The sequence below is a fragment of the Rhinoderma darwinii genome, chromosome 4 (genome assembly GCF_050947455.1).
Source record: "Rhinoderma darwinii isolate aRhiDar2 chromosome 4, aRhiDar2.hap1, whole genome shotgun sequence".
Classification (NCBI taxonomy): Eukaryota; Metazoa; Chordata; class Amphibia; order Anura; family Rhinodermatidae; genus Rhinoderma; species Rhinoderma darwinii.
This window is the reverse complement of record NC_134690.1, coordinates 245,950,519-245,969,587: the sequence shown is the minus strand read 5'-3', so window position 1 is coordinate 245,969,587 and position 19,069 is coordinate 245,950,519. Positions and strand designations below refer to the sequence as shown.

The 19,069-nt window shown below is 43.7% G+C and overlaps 1 protein-coding gene across 1 annotated transcript in view; it reads right to left on the bottom strand.

Moving 5' to 3' along the window:
* C4H6orf58 (chromosome 4 C6orf58 homolog) overlaps positions 1–8,613 on the bottom strand; it is a 37,722-nt gene extending 29,109 nt beyond the window's left edge. The window contains exons 1-2 of the mRNA XM_075864259.1: positions 8,272–8,613; positions 773–844 (exon numbers count right to left, since the gene is read on the bottom strand). Of these exons, the coding sequence (XP_075720374.1) occupies positions 773–844; positions 8,272–8,566 (367 nt within the window). The 5' untranslated portion in view covers positions 8,567–8,613. The remainder of the gene's footprint in view (positions 1–772; positions 845–8,271) is intronic.
* Positions 8,614–19,069: the final 10,456 nt, after the last annotated feature.

Here is a 19,069-nt window from a genome sequence, read left to right as displayed (position 1 = left end):
GCCGATGTGTCTTCTCTCGTCCGACGCCAAGGTTGAAGGACCTGTGGGTGACGTCACGCTGTGTGTCTGCAGTGAAAGAAGCTGGCTGGGAATGATGATGTCACCCACAGGTCCTTCAGCCTTGGCGTCGGAAGAGAGAAGACACATCGGCTCCAGGCGTCAGAGGGTACAGTTGAATCTACAGCAGCATCACCGTGTCAGGTAAGCATAGTAAACTCCCTAGAGGCGAGCATATTACCCCCTCAGACGGCTGGAGCCTATGTATCTTCTCTGTCCGACGCCAAGGTTGAAGGACCTGTGGGTGACGTCACGCTGTGTGTCTTCAGTGAAAGAAGCTGGGTGGGAATGATGAGAAGTGTATGACGCTGATTAGTCAGCGTCATACACTTCTATTCACAACGCCCAGTTGGTAAAAACACAACACACGCCCAGTTGGTAAAAGCACAATACACGCCCAGTTGGTAAAACGAGAAAACACGCCCAGTTGTCCATTGAAAATATAATTTGCATAAATATAAAATTGCTCAAGACTTCAGCCCGCAGGGGTTCACATGAACCATAGATCAATGAACCCTAGCTGGGAGATTTCGCTGACAGAGTATCCAGCATATGCAAATATCTGACATTCATCCTTTTCCATATAGTTTTCTCAATATTTTACAATATTTATTTGAGGTAATACTTCTCTGAATTACAGGTAGACATAAGATTATTATACTAATGTTTGTTTCACTGGTGAAAGCCTACAACAGATTTGTATAGCTATACTTACAAGCCCACCAACTTTTTGCTGAGATGCTTGTTTGGTCTTCACTTCTCTGCTTAGATGTATCTTGTAATCGACCTAGTTTAGATACAAAATATAGTTGTTCTGTTAAATTATTTATTTATATCTGTTAATAATATTTGTGGGGGATATTTTTCCCATCAGACATACCCTAACAATGTTAAAGAGGCTCTGTCACCAGATTTTTCAACCCCTATCTGCTATTGCAGCAGATCGGCGCTGCACTGTAGATTACAGTAACGTTTTTATTTTTTTAAAACGAGCATTTTTGGCCAAGTTATGACCATTTTCGTATTTATGCAAATGAGGCTTGCAAAAGTACAACTGGGCGTGTTGAAAAGTAAAAGTACAACTGGGCGTGTATTATGTGCGTACCTCGGGGCGTGTTTACTACTTTTACTAGCTGGGCGTTGTGTATAGAAGTATCATCCACTTCTCTTCACAACGCCCAGCTTCTGGCAGTGCAGACACAGCCGTGTTCTCCAGAGATCACGCTGTGTCGTCACTCACAGGTCCTGCATCGTGTCAGACGAGCGAGGACACATCGGCACCAGAGGCTACAGATGATTCTGCAGCAGCATCGGCGTTTGCAGGTAAGTCGATGTAGCTACTTACCTGCAAATGCTGATGCTGCTGCAGAATCAACTGTAGCCTCTGGTGCCGACACGATGCAGGACCTGTGAGTGACGTCACAGATCTGCACTGCCAGAAGCTGGGCGTTCTGAAGAGAAGTGGATGATACTTCTCATCAGAACGCCCAGCTAGTAAAAGTAGTAAACACGCCCCTATGTACGCACATAATACACGCCCAGTTGTACTTTTACTTTTCAACACGCCCAGTTGTACTTTTGCAAGCCTCATTTGCATAAATACGAAAATGGTCATAACTTGGCCAAAAATGCTAGTTTTTTAAAAATAAAAACGTTACTGTAATCTACATTGCAGCGCCGATCTGCTGCAATAGCAGATAGGGGTTGCAAAATCTGGTGACAGAGCCTCTTTAAGATGTAAAATGAATGCCCAAAATTTTATATGATATGTTACACTGTAACTTATTAAAATAAACATGTCACTAGATTTTAGAACACTAAACCACGAGCATGCCATTATGCCATTATACTGCTGGGGTTTAGCATCCTAAACATGCCCCTTTCAAAACTGTCCATTTTAGCATTTTGTGTAAAAATAAGTTATAATAAAGTGTGCGCTGTATGTAAATACTCAGAAAAGTTTTCTTAGGGCCTGTTCACATCAGCGTTGGGTTTCCATTGAGGGGTTCCATCGGAGGTTTCCGTCTGAGGTTTCCGTCGTGGAACCCCGAAACGGAAAGTCAAACGAAAACCTTAGCTTCCGTTTGCATCACCATTGATATCAATGGTGACGGAAACATTGCTAATGGTTTCCATTCCGGCAGGTTTCCGTTTTTTCGACGGAATCAGTAGCGCAGTCTGGCCTCGGCTGCATCTGAGCACTGAGCATGTGCAGGATGCCATTGGACACATCTTAAGACTATTCTCTTTATAGAAAATGCTAAAACTAACAGTTTTGAGAGGGGCATGTTTAGGACGCTAAACCCCAGCAGCATAACGGCATTCTGGTGGTTTAGTGTCCAAAAATCTAGCGACTGGTTCTCTTTAAAGCCTACCAAAGCTTTAAGGTGACTTTTTAAAATAAGCTGTCATGTGTATACATGAGATCATCAGTTTTCTACTCAGCAGTCTCATATAAGACAAATGTATTGTTTTTTCGCTAAACTGCTATTTTTTTTTTTATTTGAATCTATGCATAAATTCTTTAATAATACTTATGCATGGCTGTGCAAAATTCAAATATTCCCCTTTTTCTCTCTGAATCTGTCAGTCTACTGGAAGATGCTCTCCTAGGTTAGCAACACACTAGGCGTAAACACTGCGGATTTTACGCATACGGATTCTTTGCGGAAAATCCACAGCGTATTACAGTAGCAGCAGTGTGGGTGAGATTTTAACAAATCTCGTCCCGACACAGCAAAAAAAAGCAGCCAAAAAAACGCACATAAATTGACCTGCAGTGCGGTTTCCTCAGCTCCACCATGTCAATTAATACTGCGGGATCACAGCTCTTCTGTTGCGGGTTTTCCCCATTGAATTCAACCCGCAACAAAATAGTGTTTATTGCGACATTTGCGGCGGAATCACAGCGATTCCGCCACAAAAATCGCAAGTAAGAAAAATTTTTTTTTTTTATACTTACCCTGAGTTCCCTGCTTCTTCTCCAGTCCGGCCTCCTGGAATGACGTGAGAGGATCAAGGGGGGTATGTATGAATGTGGTTTGCCTTTTTTGGACGGCATTCCCTGCAGTGTTCAGGGCGAATACGCTGTGCAGCTTGACACAGCGTATCTGACATGATTATGTTGTGTGTGTTCCTACCCTTAATCTCTAAAATACAGAATACAAACTGTAGTATTTTAATGGGCTGCCAGGGAACCCACTGATCAACTTGAATTACCATAGCTTCTTTGCTGTATTATAATATAATCAGAGCTGATGCTAGGGAAGTATTTTTTATATCTATAAAGAAACAATCATTTACAAGTATTACAGCACTACCAGTGAAACCATTTTGCTTATATTCAAGGGGCAGAAAACAGATATTTATGGAGCTAATTTCTAGAGCAGTTAAATATGGAATCTGAGAAGTTCTACTACCTACTTTCAGAAACAAAAGGTGTGTTGTATCAAATATGGTATCACATAAGGAATGAAAAGTAATGTTTCCTATTTTTTTCTCTATAGCTTCCACACTAAAGATGACCATACACAATAAATAATTGTCGGACAATTGTTCGGCATGGCAGAGTGTTCATGTTTATTTCAATAGGGAGAAGGGAATAGATTTTTGGTAGTGGCTTATCTCCCATGGGAACAAAGGATCAAACATGTTGAAATCCAACATCTGCATCCAACATCGGAAGAGCTGGAAAGTCCCATGCACATGAGATCATTGGATAATCCTGCCTCGTGTATGGGCGCCATTAGCTAGTGCTAGTGCTTGAGTTCTAAACAGAACTCAAGCACTTTACTTTTAAAACCCTTCAGTCTCACCAACTGAAATCTGGATACTAATCCACACTTGTGAGTTAAGAGAGGCAAAGTGCAGGCATAGATGGTGGACAACACATCGTCTTTTAATCTTTTAGGGCATGACCACACGTGGCGGATTTCCTCCGCAACTGTCCGCATCAATGCCGCACAGAATCTGCGTTGCAGATTCTGCTGCGGATCTGCACAAAATGTGCAGTACATTGATGCGGACTAGCTGCTGCGGACTGCGGGAAAAGTGCTTCCCTTCTCCCTATCAGTGCAGGATAGAGAGAAGGGACAGCACTTTCCCTAGTGAAAGTAAACGATTTTCATACTTACCGGCCGTTGTCTTGGTGACGCGTCCCTCTTTCGGCATCCAGCCCGACCTCCCTGGATGACGCGCCAGTCCATGTGACCGCTGCAGCCTGTGCTTGGCCTGTGATTGGCTGCAGCCGTCACTTAGACTGAAACGTCATCCTGGGAGGCCGGACTGGAGACAGACGCAGGGAGTTCTCGGTAAGTATGAACTTATATATTTTTTAACAGATACATGTATATTGAGATCGGTAGTCACTGTCCCGGGTGCAGAAACAGTTACTGCCGATCGCTTAACTCTTTCAGCACCCTGGACAGTGACTATTTACAGACGTCTCCTAGCAACGCTCCCGTCATTACGGGAGCCCCATTGACTTCCTCAGTCTGGCTGTAGACCTAGAAATACATAGGTCCAGCCAGAATGAAGAAATGTCATGGTAGTAAAACCAATACGCTCCGCAGCACACATAAGATCTGCGGACTTCATTGCGGAATTTTGACTCTCCATTGAAGTCAATGGAGAAATTCCGCCATGAGTCCGCCACTGCTCCGCAACAGACAGAGCATGCTGCGGACACCAAATTCCGCTCCGCAGCCTATGCTCCGCAGCGGAATTTTACGCCTCGTCTAAACGAACACTGCTAAATTAAAGTGTAAGTCAATGGACAAACGGCACCGCTGCGGATTAACGCTGCGGAGTGTCCGCAGCGGAATTTAAGTGAAATTCCGCCACGTGTGAACCCAGCCTTATACTATCTTGTCTACACCATACATCCCACACTGCAAGTCATTGTAGACAATATTATTCAATTATTTAAAACATATGGAAGCACATGTATAAGAAGTCAACATTTTTGGTTAGTTTTTGTTTGTTAGCCAAAATAGAGCATAATGTGCTGAAAATGCATAAAATCAGTGCACATTTATAAAGTATATATGAAGTATATACTTTGTATTCCCTGTGCCCCTTAGTGTTAAAATAGGCAGGCAGGAATAGTAGGTAAGGCTATGTTCATGCCTGCGTTGGTGTGTTCCATTGTTCTGCTCCGTCAGAGGAGCAGAACAGGGGAATAACGGAGCCAATCATTTCATTGCACAACGGACATGGCCGGTTGCCTACGTAACCCATTTACTTTAATAGGCTCCATCGGCTTTCCATCGGGGTGTTCGTGATTTTACTGGACATAATAGCGCAGCATAATGCACTATTTTCTCCGGTAAACCCTGCTGGATCTGCGGTGGAGTCCCCTAACTAAGCCTCAGACACAGGTGTGAACAGAGCTAGTTAGCTAAAGAAAAACTCTAAAAAAAATGGTTGTTATCCAAAATAGTTCAAAAGTTATAACTGTGTAAAGGAATGTGTTTAGGCCTGGTCATTGAAGGATCGATGACCATTGTTCCAGAATGAGTTAAAGAGGCTCTGTCACCAGATTATCAAATCCCTATCTCCTATTGCATGTGATCGGCGCTGCAATGTAGATAACAGTAACGTTTTGTTTTTTTGGAAAACTATCATTTTTGGCAAAGTTATGAGCAATTTTATATTTATGCAAATGGAATTTGAAATGGACAAGTGGGCGTGTTTTTTTTCGTATTTCCAACTGGGCATGTATTGTGTTTTTAATAACTGGGTGTGTTTACTTGTTTTACTAACTGGGCATTGTGAATAGAAGTGCATGACGCTGACAAATTAGCATCATACACTTCTCATCGTTCCCACCCAGCTTCTTTCATTAAAGACACACAGCGTGACATCACCCACAGGTCCTTCAACCTTGGCGTCAGTCTGAGAAGGTACATCGGCTGAAAGGCTCGTCTCTAGGGAGTTTGATATGCTTACCTGCACAAGGTTGAAGGACCTGTGGGTGACGTCACGCTGAATCTGCAGTGAAATAAGCTGGCTGGGAGTGATTACGTCACCCACAGGTCCTTCAACCTTGGCGTCGGAAGAGAGAAGACACCACAGCTCCAGGCGTACAATTGAATTTGCAGCAGCATCACCATGTGCAGGTAAGCATAGCAAATTCCCTAGAGAAGAGCATATTAACCTTTTGGACGCCTTTCAGCCGATGTATCTTCTTTGTCCGACGACAAGGTTGAAGGACCTGTGGGTGACATCACGCTGTGTGTCTTTAGTGAAAGAAGCTGGGTGGGAACGATGAGAAGTGTATGATGCTAATTTGTCAGCATCATACACTTCTATTCACAACGCCCAGTTAGTAAAACAAGTAAACACGCCCAGTTGTTAAAAACACAATACACGCCCAGTTGGAAATACGAAAAAAAACACGCCCAGTTGTCCATTTCAAAGCTCATTTGCATAAATATAAAATTGCTCATAACTTGGCCAAAAATTATCGTTTTTTAAAAAAAACAAAACTTTACTGTTATCTACATTGCAGCGCCGATCACATGCAATAGGAGATAGGGATTTGATAATCTGGTGACAGAGCCTCTTTAAATAAAGTTTATGACAAAATAAAAAAAGGTGTAGAGTAAAAATAAATTTTTATTTTTTTTCCATAAAAAGTGGTTTTATTTATTAAAAGTGTAAAAACAAACTTGAAAATTGATGTGTGTGCATGCCGTACAAAGAATATGCAAAAAACAACGGCCAAATAATTTTTTTCTCCCCCCCCCCAAAAAATATAATAAAAGTTAATCAATAAGTCCCATGTACCACAGAATAGTAGCGATGAAAACTACAACTCATCCCACAAAAAACAAGCTGTCATATGGTGATATCAAAAGAAAAATAATAAAGTTATGGCTCTTGGAATGTGGTGATGCAAAAATTTATTATTTTTGTTTAAAAGTTTTTTATTGTGCAAGCGTAGTAAAACATAAAAAAACCTATACATATGTAGTATCGTTGTAATTGTGCCGACCCATAGAATAAAGGTAATATGTTATATATGCCAGATAGTGAACCTGTCAATTTAAAACACAAAAAACAATGCTTCAATAGATGTTATTTTCAATACCCTCCCCCCAAAAATTTGAATAGTTAATAGTGAAGTTAATCAATATAATATATGCACCCAAAAATGGTGCCATTGAAAAAAACAACACATCCCGCAAATACAAGCCTCTATACGGGTATATCGACGGAAAAATAAAAACATTATAACTCTGGGAATGCAAAGATGAAAAAAAGAAAAAAGAATGCTTAAGTCCAAAATAGGCCTTGGCGTTAAAGAGGCTCTGTCACCAGATTTTGCAACCCCTATCTGCTATTGCAGCAGATAGGCGCTGCAATGTAGATTACAGTAACGTTTTTATTTTTAAAAAACGAGCATTTTTGGCCAAGTTATGACCATTTTTGTAGTTATGCAAATGAGGCTTGCAAAAGTCCAAGTGGGTGTGTTTAAAAGTAAAAGTCCAAGTGGGCGTGTATTATGTGCGTACATCGGGGCGTTTTTAATACTTTCACTAGCTGGGCGCTCTGATGAGAAGTAACATCCTCTTCTCTTCAGAACGCCCAGCTTGTGACAGTGCAGATCTGTGACGTCACTCACAGGTCCTGCATCGTGACGGCCACATCGGCACCAGAGGCTACAGTTGATTCTGCAGCAGCATCAGCGTTTGCAGGTAAGTCGATCTTACCTGCAAACGCTGATGCTGCTGCAGAATCAACTGTAGCCTCTGGTGCCGATGTGGCCGTCACGATGCAGGACCTGTGAGTGACGTCACAGATCTGCACTGTCACAAACTGGGCGTTCTGAAGAGAAGAGGATGTTACTTCTCATCAGAGCGCCCAGCTAGTGAAAGTATTAAAAACGCCCCGATGTACGCACATAATACACGCCCACTTGGACTTTTACTTTTAAACACACCCACTTGGACTTTTGCAAGCCTCATTTGCATAACTACAAAAATGGTCATAACTTGGCCAAAAATGCTCGTTTTTTAAAAATAAAAACGTTACTGTAATCTACATTGCAGCGCCTATCTGCTGCAATAGCAGATAGGGGTTGCAAAATCTGGTGACAGAGCCTCTTTAAGGTATTAAGGCACGACAAATGACCGAAACATTTGATAACCCAAGTTGAACTGTATGTAAAATATTAGAATTATGAATTCCGTGTTACACAGATTATATTACCTGTATGGAACTGCCATCCATGTTGCAGAGGCAATCCCCAAAGAACATTCTTTTTGTTGCCGGGTTCTTTCATATCCAAAAATGGTGCAGTAACCTTTAATAATATTTTATACATTGCCATTCGCTCTAGATAATTCCAGGGATTGATAACAACTTTGTCGTTGTGAATACGGAAATCAGCCAGGTTTTCAGAGACATGTTCCCACATTGGTGGGTAATTGTCATTGTGACTAGATATGTCAGGATTGGCATAGCCTAATCCTATTACTAGCCAGAGAAACATTAACATAGTCATTCCACAGAAAATGGTAACTATCAATAAAATATGTGAGCCTTGCTGAGTATGTCTGCTTATAAAGCCGGATTCACTGTTATCTGATCTGAGCATCTGTTGCTTTCCCACATAGCGAGCTCCAGAAGAATAGGCTTAGAACAGTAAACACCATAAATCAATGTATTTACTTTTTGAAGGAAATATCTAAATGTCCTATCTTAGTTTTCTGGGAAAACAATGTAAAAGTTGACCATGGACTGCGGTAAATGTACTGCACATATTTATCCTTAAACAACTCTTATCCTAGAGTATACAAAGTGGATATCATAAACCTAGGAAGAATTGATTAAGCATAGTTACACAAAATTGACTATCGTCGCAACATAACTTTATTCATCTGTAAAACTATTATGAACATAATCTTGAATCATATAGATTTGGAAATTGAAGCACCAATGGAGCACATGAAAATGTTCAGACGCTCTATTCGTAAATCCATCATGAACAAATCGCACCCAGAAAATTCTTTGTGCATTTCTGTCATAGGAAAATACACTACCCTTATGTATTATCTATATACCTTTCTGGGACATAAATATGCTTTCATAATATGCAAAATGAAATGAGCATTAAGGTGAAAATGTTTTGAATATTCCCTAATATAATTATATTATGTCAATCATTAAAAGGAGCTATTAGGCTGGGTTCAAATGAGGTGTTTTTGTTGCATTTTAGTTGTGTTTTAAGACACTGCCCAAAAAAATGCATTAAAAAAATGCGTGCATTATGCGTTATGTCTATGGGTGACGAGGAGATCCTCATGTTGAGAATTCTCCCCGTTTTGTTTGTTTTCTCTAAAAAATTTGATAAAAACTTTAGTGGTAAAAAAAACAAAAACTGCGTGCAACACATGTTATTTAAATACCCACATATTTTTATAAAGTGTTTCTGTTTTTACAAAGTGTTTCAGCTGTAAGCCTATGATCATTAAATTCACAACCAGATCACAGCTTAAACACTTAAAAAACGTGTGTGTTTTTAACCCCTTAAAGGGAACCTGTCACCAGCATATCACCTATTGAACTCTACTCACCCCTCACTGTCCGCTACTGTAAAAAGTTAATCGCCGTTATACCCTCTCCTAAACTCCTCCTCTGACTGTAAATAACGTTCTGCAAACATTTAGCTCCTTTTAATAATCCGGTGTCGCTTTGTGCACACACACACACCAGAAGAGGACATCGATGCACAAGCACAGGATTTCGTGTGTGCTGGGGGAGGCGAGGAGCTGTGAATTTAAAAATAAGGAGGCAGGGTTAAAGAGGCTCTGTCACCAGATTTTGCAACTCCTATCTGCTATTGCAGCAGATCGGCGCTGCAATGTAGATAAGAGTAACGTTTTTATTTTTAAAAAACGAGCATTTTTGGCCAAGTTATGACCATTTTTGTATTTATGCAAATGAGGATTGCAAAAGTCCAAGTGGGCGTGTTTAAAGTAAAAGTACAACTGGGCGTGTATTATGTGCGTACATCGGGGCGTGTTTACTACTTTTACTAGCTGGGCGTTCTGACGAGAAGTATCATCCACTTCTCTTCAGAACGCCCAGCTTCTGGCAGTGCAGACACAGCCGTGTTCTCGAGAGATCACGCTGTGTCGTCACTCACAGGTCCTGCATCGTGTCGGACGAGCGAGGACACATCGGCACCAGAGGCTACAGTTGATTCTGCAGCAGCATCGGCGTTTGCAGGTAAGTCGATGTAGCTACTTACCTGCAAACGCTGATGCTGCTGCAGAATCAACTGTAGCCTCTGGTGCCGATGTGGCCCTTCCATTAAATATTGCCATGATGGTCATCTAAGTCATCTAATTTTCTGTCTCTTCGTGCAGCACCGATGGTCCTATTTTTATATTTTTTTACAAATATTCTCGGGACAACAAACCTCATTTGTTGTGATTTGGACTTGGCAGCAGCAGTTTCATTACCACCACTACCTTTGTGTCCTTGGGCCAGGTGAGCGTTTTCTTAAACAAGTTTGCTCCTCTGCCCCATCCTGCTTTTACTTTGCACTATGTGGCGCCGTGTCTCCTTTTATTTCCAATTATGGTTTCGTTTTGGCGTTCCGTCGGAGCTTTCCGTCAGAACGGAACCCTGACTGAAACAAACGGAAACTATAGGTTTCCGTTCGCATCACCATTGATTTCAACGGTAACTGATCCGGTGCAAATGGTTTCCTTTTGTGTCAGTTGTGCAAGGGTTCCGTTGTTTTGACGCAAATGAATACCGTACTTGACCACGCTATTCATTCCGTCAAAACGATGGAACCCAGCACAACTGAGACAAATAGAAACCATTTGCACTGGATATGTCACCGTTGAAATCAATGGTGATGCGAACGCAAACCTATGGTTTCCGTTTGTGTCAGTCATGGCTCCGTAGTGACGGAAAGCTCAGACGGAACGTCGGAACGGTGCCCTGACACAGACGTGAACGCAGCCTTATACTGTGGCCACTTGGTCTCTCAGCCCATCAGACATGCAATACCTGTTCAATTTGTAAGCTTTGCTATCCTTTTCCTTTGTTTTCTTTCTTTTTGTTTTCCTAACATTGGGAAGAAATTTCCATCTATGCCTGTTATACACATGCTATTCATATCAACTTCCTTGTAATCACCAGTAATCCCTTCCTTTGCCACGTCTCAGGTTTCCCTGTCAACTCATGATCATTCAACCATCCCTTGTTTATCTCCACAAAGTCCTTCCATTTATCAATGTCCAAATAACAATCTTTTTGCATGCCAGCCTCTTTAAGCATTTCGTCACAGTTTGTTGCAGCGTCCTTGCCTGTCCTGTTTGTCATAATTTCTTTGGCTGTATACCACGGGGTCACTCTGCTCTCTGAGATCCCCATCGTCAGGACAACTGCAGAAGTCATTGTGGTACTACTGATAGAATATTACCCACGAATATGAAACTTTTCTGTCACTCACGGACAGTCTGTCACCTACAGATAGTTGTATCACCTACAGACACTTGTAGTACTGCTGAGTCAGACATCTCCGACACTCATCTCTCTCAGATCAAGTGAGCAACAGGGTAATCTTTCTTTTGATCCTTAACAATTTTACACACCAGCCAAATAATCAATGATATCAACAACAACAGACCTATAACGATACAACACAAGTTCACGAGTCGGCAAGCGCTGGCCCCAGCCTCCTCCTCAGGAGAAGCCAGTGCTCACGTCTACTCACCACAGCCGGATCCCGTAGGACGCGCGTGCCCGCTCTTAAAGGGGCAGCGCGCGCACCGGACCTCGTTCATGAACCTGGACCCGTGAGTACTCTGGACTATAAGAGGGGTCCAGCCCCCTAGTTCTATGCCTGAGCTTTGTTTTGTATTCCTAGTCTGTCTTGCATATGGCCCCCTAGTGTTTCCTGCTCCCAGTGTTCTTGTTCCTATATCCTATACTTGTATCCTGATCTAGTGCCGTGCCGTGCTGTGCTATATACCACGCCTGTCCTGCTTCTCCACGCCTGACGTCCACCTGCTGCCACGAACCCAACGTGACAGTAAGCTCAGGCCATGGACCCCGATGGTCGATCCAAGACCATGACGACGTCACAGGGGATGCGGGTGGATTTGCTGGACCTCCAGTCTCGACAGGACCAACTACTCCAGGCTTTGAACATTCTCGTACGTCAGCAGGAGGCACGAGCTGCCGTTCCTCCTACTACACCTCCTGGCAGTGTTGCTCCTCAGACTACACCTCCTGGCAGTGTCGACCCGCGTTTTTCTTTGCCTCTTCCAAACCACTTTGATGGAGATGCAGGTTCCTGTCGTGGATTTTTGAACCAGTGTCAGATCCATTTCAGCCTGTATACTAGGACATTTTCATCTGACGGCGCAAGGGTCGCTTTCATCAGCTCTCTCCTCACTGGCAAGGCTCTTGCATGGGCAAACCCTATCTGGGAGAGACAAGGACCAGAGAACCGTGACTTCCAAGCCTTTCTCCAGACTTTTCGAATGGTGTTTGAGGAGCCTGGACGGGTCTCATCTGCAGCGGCTACCTTGATTAAACTACGCCAAGGAGACACCTCCGTGTGCGAGTACGCCATCCACTTCCGCACCCTGGTGGGAGAACTGTTATGGAACAATGAGGCTCTGGTAGCAGCATTCTGGCATGGACTGTCTCCTAAAATTAAGGACGAACTTGCCGCTCGAGACCTGCCATCTACTCTGGATGACCTCATCCTTCTGTCCGCCCGGATTGATATGCGGATCCGAGAACACCTCCAAGAGGTTCATCGGGAGGGAGACCCCCTAGTCTGGTACCTACTTTGCAGCAAACCCTGCTGTCCTCAGATTTCGATCCTCCTAAGGAGTCTGTGATAATAGACCAGGGTAAGCTATCCACCCAGGAGGGACAACGCAGACGCACTTCGGCACTTTGTCTATATTGCGGCCTCGGTGGCCATCTTGTGCGCCTGTGCCTCCAAAAGCCCCAAAGCCTAGGGTTGCTAGGAGTGACAACCCTGGGTAAAAAGGACTTCTGTCCAAATTGTCCTTACCCGTGACCATAGTGTCCGGTGAGAGAACGCATCCCTAGAGACCTGGCGGACCTTCTTCTATTGCCTACCACCCCCATGGAGAGCCCGTTGACAATTGCTTCAGTGGATGGTCTACCCCTGCCAGACCCAGTTATTGCTGTGACCAAACCACTGAGGCTCCAAGTAGGGGCTCTCCACTCTGAACTGCTGTCGTTCTATGTCCTACCCAGAGCCGTTGACCCTGTGTTGCTGGGCCTGCCTTGGCTCCGATTGCATGCCCCAGTCCTGGACTGGAACTCTGGAGAGGTTCTCCAGTGTGGCCCCGAGTGTTACAATCATTGCCTGGGACAGATTCGTTCGACTCAGCCTTCTCTGCATCAATCACTGGCAGGATTGCCTAGTCATTCTGCTTCATTTGCAGACGTCTTCATCAAGAAAGAGGCAGAGACACTGCCCCCACATCGGGCGTATGACTGTCCTATCGAGCTGGTTCCTGGTGCTTCCCTTCCCCGTGGTATGGTATATCCTCTCTCTCTGCCAGAGACTTCGTCTAAGTCCGCTTATGTTAGAGAGAACTTGGAGTGGGGCTTCATACACAAGTCTTCCTCCCCGGCAGGAGCCGAGTTCTTCTTCGTCAAAAAGAAGGATGGTTCTCTTCGTCCCTGTATAGACTACCGGGGTCTCAACCAGATCACGGTGAAAAATAAGTATCCATTGCCATTGATCTCATTATTTGTCCATATACGTGGTGCCAAGATTTTTTCCAAGTTAGACCTGCAGGGGGCTTACAACCTAATCCGGATTCGCCAGGGTGACGAATGGAAGACGGCATTTAACACCCGGGACGGACACTATGAATATCTAGCAATGCCCTTCGGCCTGTGTAATGCCCCCGCGGTCTTTCAGGAGTTTATTAATGACATTTTCCGTGACCTCCTCTATGTTTGTGTTGTGGTTTATCTTGATGACATCTTGATTTTTTTCTCCAGATCCTATGACTCATCAGAAACATGTTTGTCAAGTCTTGCTGCGGTTAAGGGAGAATTATCTGTACGCCAAATTGGAGTAGTGCGTGTTTGAGAGAGATGTGCTACCCTTCCTGGGCTACATCATCTAGAATAGAGGTCTCAAGATTGATCCTGAAAAGGTAAAGTCCGTCCTGGAATGGCCACGTCCTCAAGGCTTGAGGGCCATGCAGCGCTTTCTGCGATTCGCCAATTTTTACAGACAGTTCATCCCAAACTTCTATTCACTGATATCTCCTGTCTCTAACCTCACCAAGAAGGGCATGAACGCCAAGGTGTGGACTCCTGAGGCAGAGTCCGCGTTCAATAACCTGAAGAGTGCCTTCACGTCAGCTTCTATCCTCCATCATCCAGACGTTTCCCTACAGTTCTCGCTGGAGGTGGATGCCTCCTCTGTTGGTGCTGGTGCACTCCTGTTCCAAAGAGGTTCCAAGGGCAAGTCTAGGGTATGTGGATATTTCTCTAAGCTTTTCTTTTCCACAGAGTGCAACTACTCAATTTGGGATCGGGAGTTACTGGCCATCAAATTGAACCTGGAGGAGTGGAGACATCTACTAGAGGGCGCAGCTCACCCCATCCTGATTTTTACGAACCACAAGAACCTCACCTACGTCCAGACAGCCCAACGGCTGAATCCCCGTCATGGCCAGGTGGTCACTGTTCTTTGCCAGGTTCCAGTTTGAGCTCCATTATCGCCCGGCTGACAAGAATGTGGGGGCCTTGTCCAGGTCTTTTGAGACAGAAGACACCATGGAGATGCCCCAGAACATTATCGACCCGTCCTGTATTGTCTCAGTCAATCCACTGCAAGTTGGGGACATCCCTCCAGGGAGGACTTTTGTGCGCATGGCTGACCGAATGAGAGTTCTCTGCTGGGGACACGCCTCCAGACTGGCAGGTCACGCGGGGATCCGTAAGACCCAGGATTTGATTGCCCGTCATTTCTGGTGGCCCACGCTGCCCAAAGATGTTATGGACTTTGTTTCCTCCTGCTCTGTGTGTGCAGCTAACAAGGTCGCTCACTCCAGACCTGCTGGTCTGCTCCAGCCATTGCCTGTGCCCGATGCTCCCTAGCAGCATATAGCTATGGACTTTGTTATTGACCTGCCTCTCTCTGCCGGATGCAGTACTGTCTGGGTAGTGGTGGATCGATTTTTGAAAATGGCACACTTCGTTCCTCTGACCGGCCTTCCGTCTGCTCCTCAACTGGCAAATCTGTTTATCCAACACATCTTCCGCTTGCACGGCTTGCCACAGCATATTGTGTCGGATCGGGGGGGGTTTGGTTCACCTCGAGGTTTTGGAGAGCCCTCTGCGGACTTCTAGGTGTGAAATTGGACTTTTCCTCGACCTACCATCCTCATTTCAATGGACAGGTCGAGAGAATCAATCAAATCTTGGAGAACTACCTGCGTCACTTCGTCTCTAGGCAGCATGATAACTGGGTACAGTTGCTTCCGTGGGCTGAATTATCCTACAACAATCATACCAGCGAGTCCACAAGGAACACTCCGTTCTTCATAGTCCTTGGCCAACACCCACGAATACCTCTCCCGGTTCCTGATTCATCCAAGGTACCAGCTGCTGACGCAGCCTTTAGGGACTTTCTACAGATTTGGCAGCAGACTCGATCCTCCATCCTGCTGGCAGTTGACCGTATGAAACGGAGGGCGGACACAAGGAGAAGAGCACCACCTCAGTTTCTTCCTGGCACAAAGGTCTGGTTGTCCTCCAGGAACATTCGACTAAGGGTGCTGTCATGCAAGTTTGCTCCCAGGTTCCTCGGACCATTCGAGATCCTACAACAGATCAACCCTGTCGCCTATAAGCTTCGGCTGCCTCCTACCCTCAAGGTCCCCAACTCCTTACATGTATCTCTCCTGAAGCCAGTGGTCCTGAACCGCTACACCAAGACTCCTAGCCCTGTGGTTGTCGCCAGCGGCCCTTCAGACACCTTTGAGGTTCAAGAGATCCTAGACTCCAAAAGAGTGAGAGGAAAGACCTTTTATTTGGTGGATTGGAGGGGATTTGGTCCTGAAGAGAGGTCTTGGGAGCCAGAGGACAACCTCAATTCTCCTGCTCTTCTGAAAAAATGTCTCTCTTGCTCTAGTCCCAAGAAGAGTGGGCATAAGAGGGGGGATACTGTAATGTTCGTGGCTGCGGGCTGTCAGCTCCGTTCTCCCCCTGACAGCCGCAGCCATGAGTCGGCAAGCGCTGGCCCCAGCCTCCTCCTCAGGAGAAGCCAGCGCTCGCATCTACTCACCACAGCCAGATCCCATAGGGTGCGCACGCACGCTCGTGCCCGCTCTTAAAGGGGCAGAGTGCACACCGGACCTCGTTCATGAAACTTGACCCGTGAGTACTCTGGACTATAAGAAGGGTCCAGCCCCCTAGTTCTATGCCTGAGCTTTGTTGTGTATCTGTTGTTTGTTGTATATCTTGCATATGGCCCCCTAGTGTTTCCTGCTCCCAGTGTTCTTGTCCCTGTTTCTGTATCCTATACTTGTATCCTGATGTAGTGCCGTGCCGTGCTGTGCTATATACCACGCCTGTCCTGCTTCTCCATGCCTGACGTCCACCTGCTGCCAAGTTCCTGCCAAGCCTGCCTTGCTACTGTCCGAGCTGCCACAGGTACCCTATACGAACTATAGACTGTGACCTGCGCCCTGTTGGCCAGCTGCCTTACCGCCAAGACGGTACGGCCCAGTGGGTCCACGAACCCAACGTGACACATACAGAGATGAAAAAAAAATGGCAGCCCCCATAGAGAAGTAAAAGTATGAATACAGTAAAAAGTAAAAAATCAGAACACAAATAAATAAAATTGTTGTTAATATTATATTAAAAGCAATATAATAATAATAAAAAAAAAATCATGACACCTTCCCTTTAAGGGTGTAGTTTCCCAAATGTGGTCACTTTTGTTGGATTTTCACTGTGCCTCAGGGACAGATAACATAATACACATCGTGTGCATTTGGCTTCAGTGTTTATTTCTTTAAAAAAAACAACACCAAAACAGAAAATTTTCAAAAATTAGCACTTTTCTAAATTTAAATATATCTGCTTGTAAGACAGTAATATCACACAAAATAGTTACAAGTTAATGTTTCCCATATATCTACTTTATGTTTGCATCATTTTTTGAACGTCCTTTTATTTTTCTATAATGTAACAAGGCTTAATAGTTTAGCAGCAATTTCTCACATTTTCAAGAAAATTTCCAAAACCTATATTTTTAGGCACCAGTTCAGTTCTGAAGTGGCTTTGAGGGCCCTATGAAATAGAAACATCCAATAAATCACCCCATTTTAAAACTGCACCACTCAAAGTATTCAAAACAGCATTTATACAGTTTCCTAACGCTTTAGGCTAATGATTAGCCCCGGCTTTAGGCTAATGATTAGCACCGGAACCCCTGAAGACGCTGCCTCGTGTAGTGAGACATGTTGGGGGGGGGGAGGCTCTCACACTTCTAAATCTTAAACATATGTGTACCTCCTTTGGTAGTTCCTATATGTATTGTTAGTTGGCCTTGGCGTTCTGCAGCCGCCGGCCCATTGACATCCTATACTCAATCTATCAAGTGGCACAGTCCCTCACTATTCCCATCGGAGGAGATATATACTGATTTTAATAATATCTATGTGGTTAGTCTTTTGCTCTATGAAGCACAATAACGTTTTTTTATTTTTATTCCTACCATCATTGACGGGTTTATTTGCCGCAGGCAATTTTTGTATATATAATAGGCTTATCATGCAACACACGGGTTGGTACTTGGTCTAGGGCCCTTATGTTTGGTTATTTCCTGGTGCTTATGAAATTGTACTCTTGCTTCATAATTGACCCATGTACATGTAATTTGCTTTTCCGTGTAGCTTACTAATGCTGTATTACGTCTTATTCTGTTTGTATGACAATTGTATGTCGTTTTTGTAGTCCCTACTCATCACCACACTATTGTATTTTAATTGTATGTCTATTTTTAGGTCTTGATGGACAATTTGTTTTTATGGTAATTCTAATAAAATATTTGTATTTTGCATGGTACACATCTTGCACTTTGTATTACTATTTTTACTTGGATATTGATATGTCCTCACATACATTTATAGGTATTGATTTTCTATGCTTTGATATGTGCGGACGTTTATTGAGATGTTTGTCTGTGGTCTAGATCAGTATAGGTATTTATAAATATATATCAGCTGCATGGACATTTCTTCTTTCCCGGAGCACAGTTCATAATTTATTATAGAATACACACTTTATTTCTATATCATCATATATGCTCTTAAGATACATAGATAGTAATGCATGCTATAATAAAATACTAAATGACTTCAGGAATTAAAAGAAATGTTCATGCAGCTGATAATATATAGTGGGTATAAAAAGTCTACACACCCCTGTTAAAATGCCAGTTTTTGTCATGTTACAAAATCAGTACAAGATGTATCATTTAAGAACTTTTTCCACCTTTAATGTGATCCATAATCTCTACAATTCCATTGAAAAACAAACTAAAATCATTTAGAGGGGAGAAATAAAAACAACATAACTACAATAATGTGGTTGCATAAGTGTGAACACCTTCTTATAATTGGGGATGTGGTTGTGTTCAGTATTAGCCAATCACATTTAGGGTAGGAACACAGCGTAAACACTGCAGATTTTCTACAACGGATTCATTGCTGAAAATCTGCAGCGTTTTACAGTAGCAGCATTTTCAACAAATCTCGTCCCCACACTGCGGAAAAATGCAGCTGAAAAAACGCACATAAATTGACCTGCGGTCTGGTTTCTTCAACTGCAGCATGTCAATTAATGCTGCGGAATCCTAGGTCTTCTGTTGCGGGTTTTCTCATTGAATTCCATGGGATGCTTAAACCCGCAACAAAGTGGCGTCTGTTGCAATATTTGCGGTGGAATCACAGTGATAAGAAAT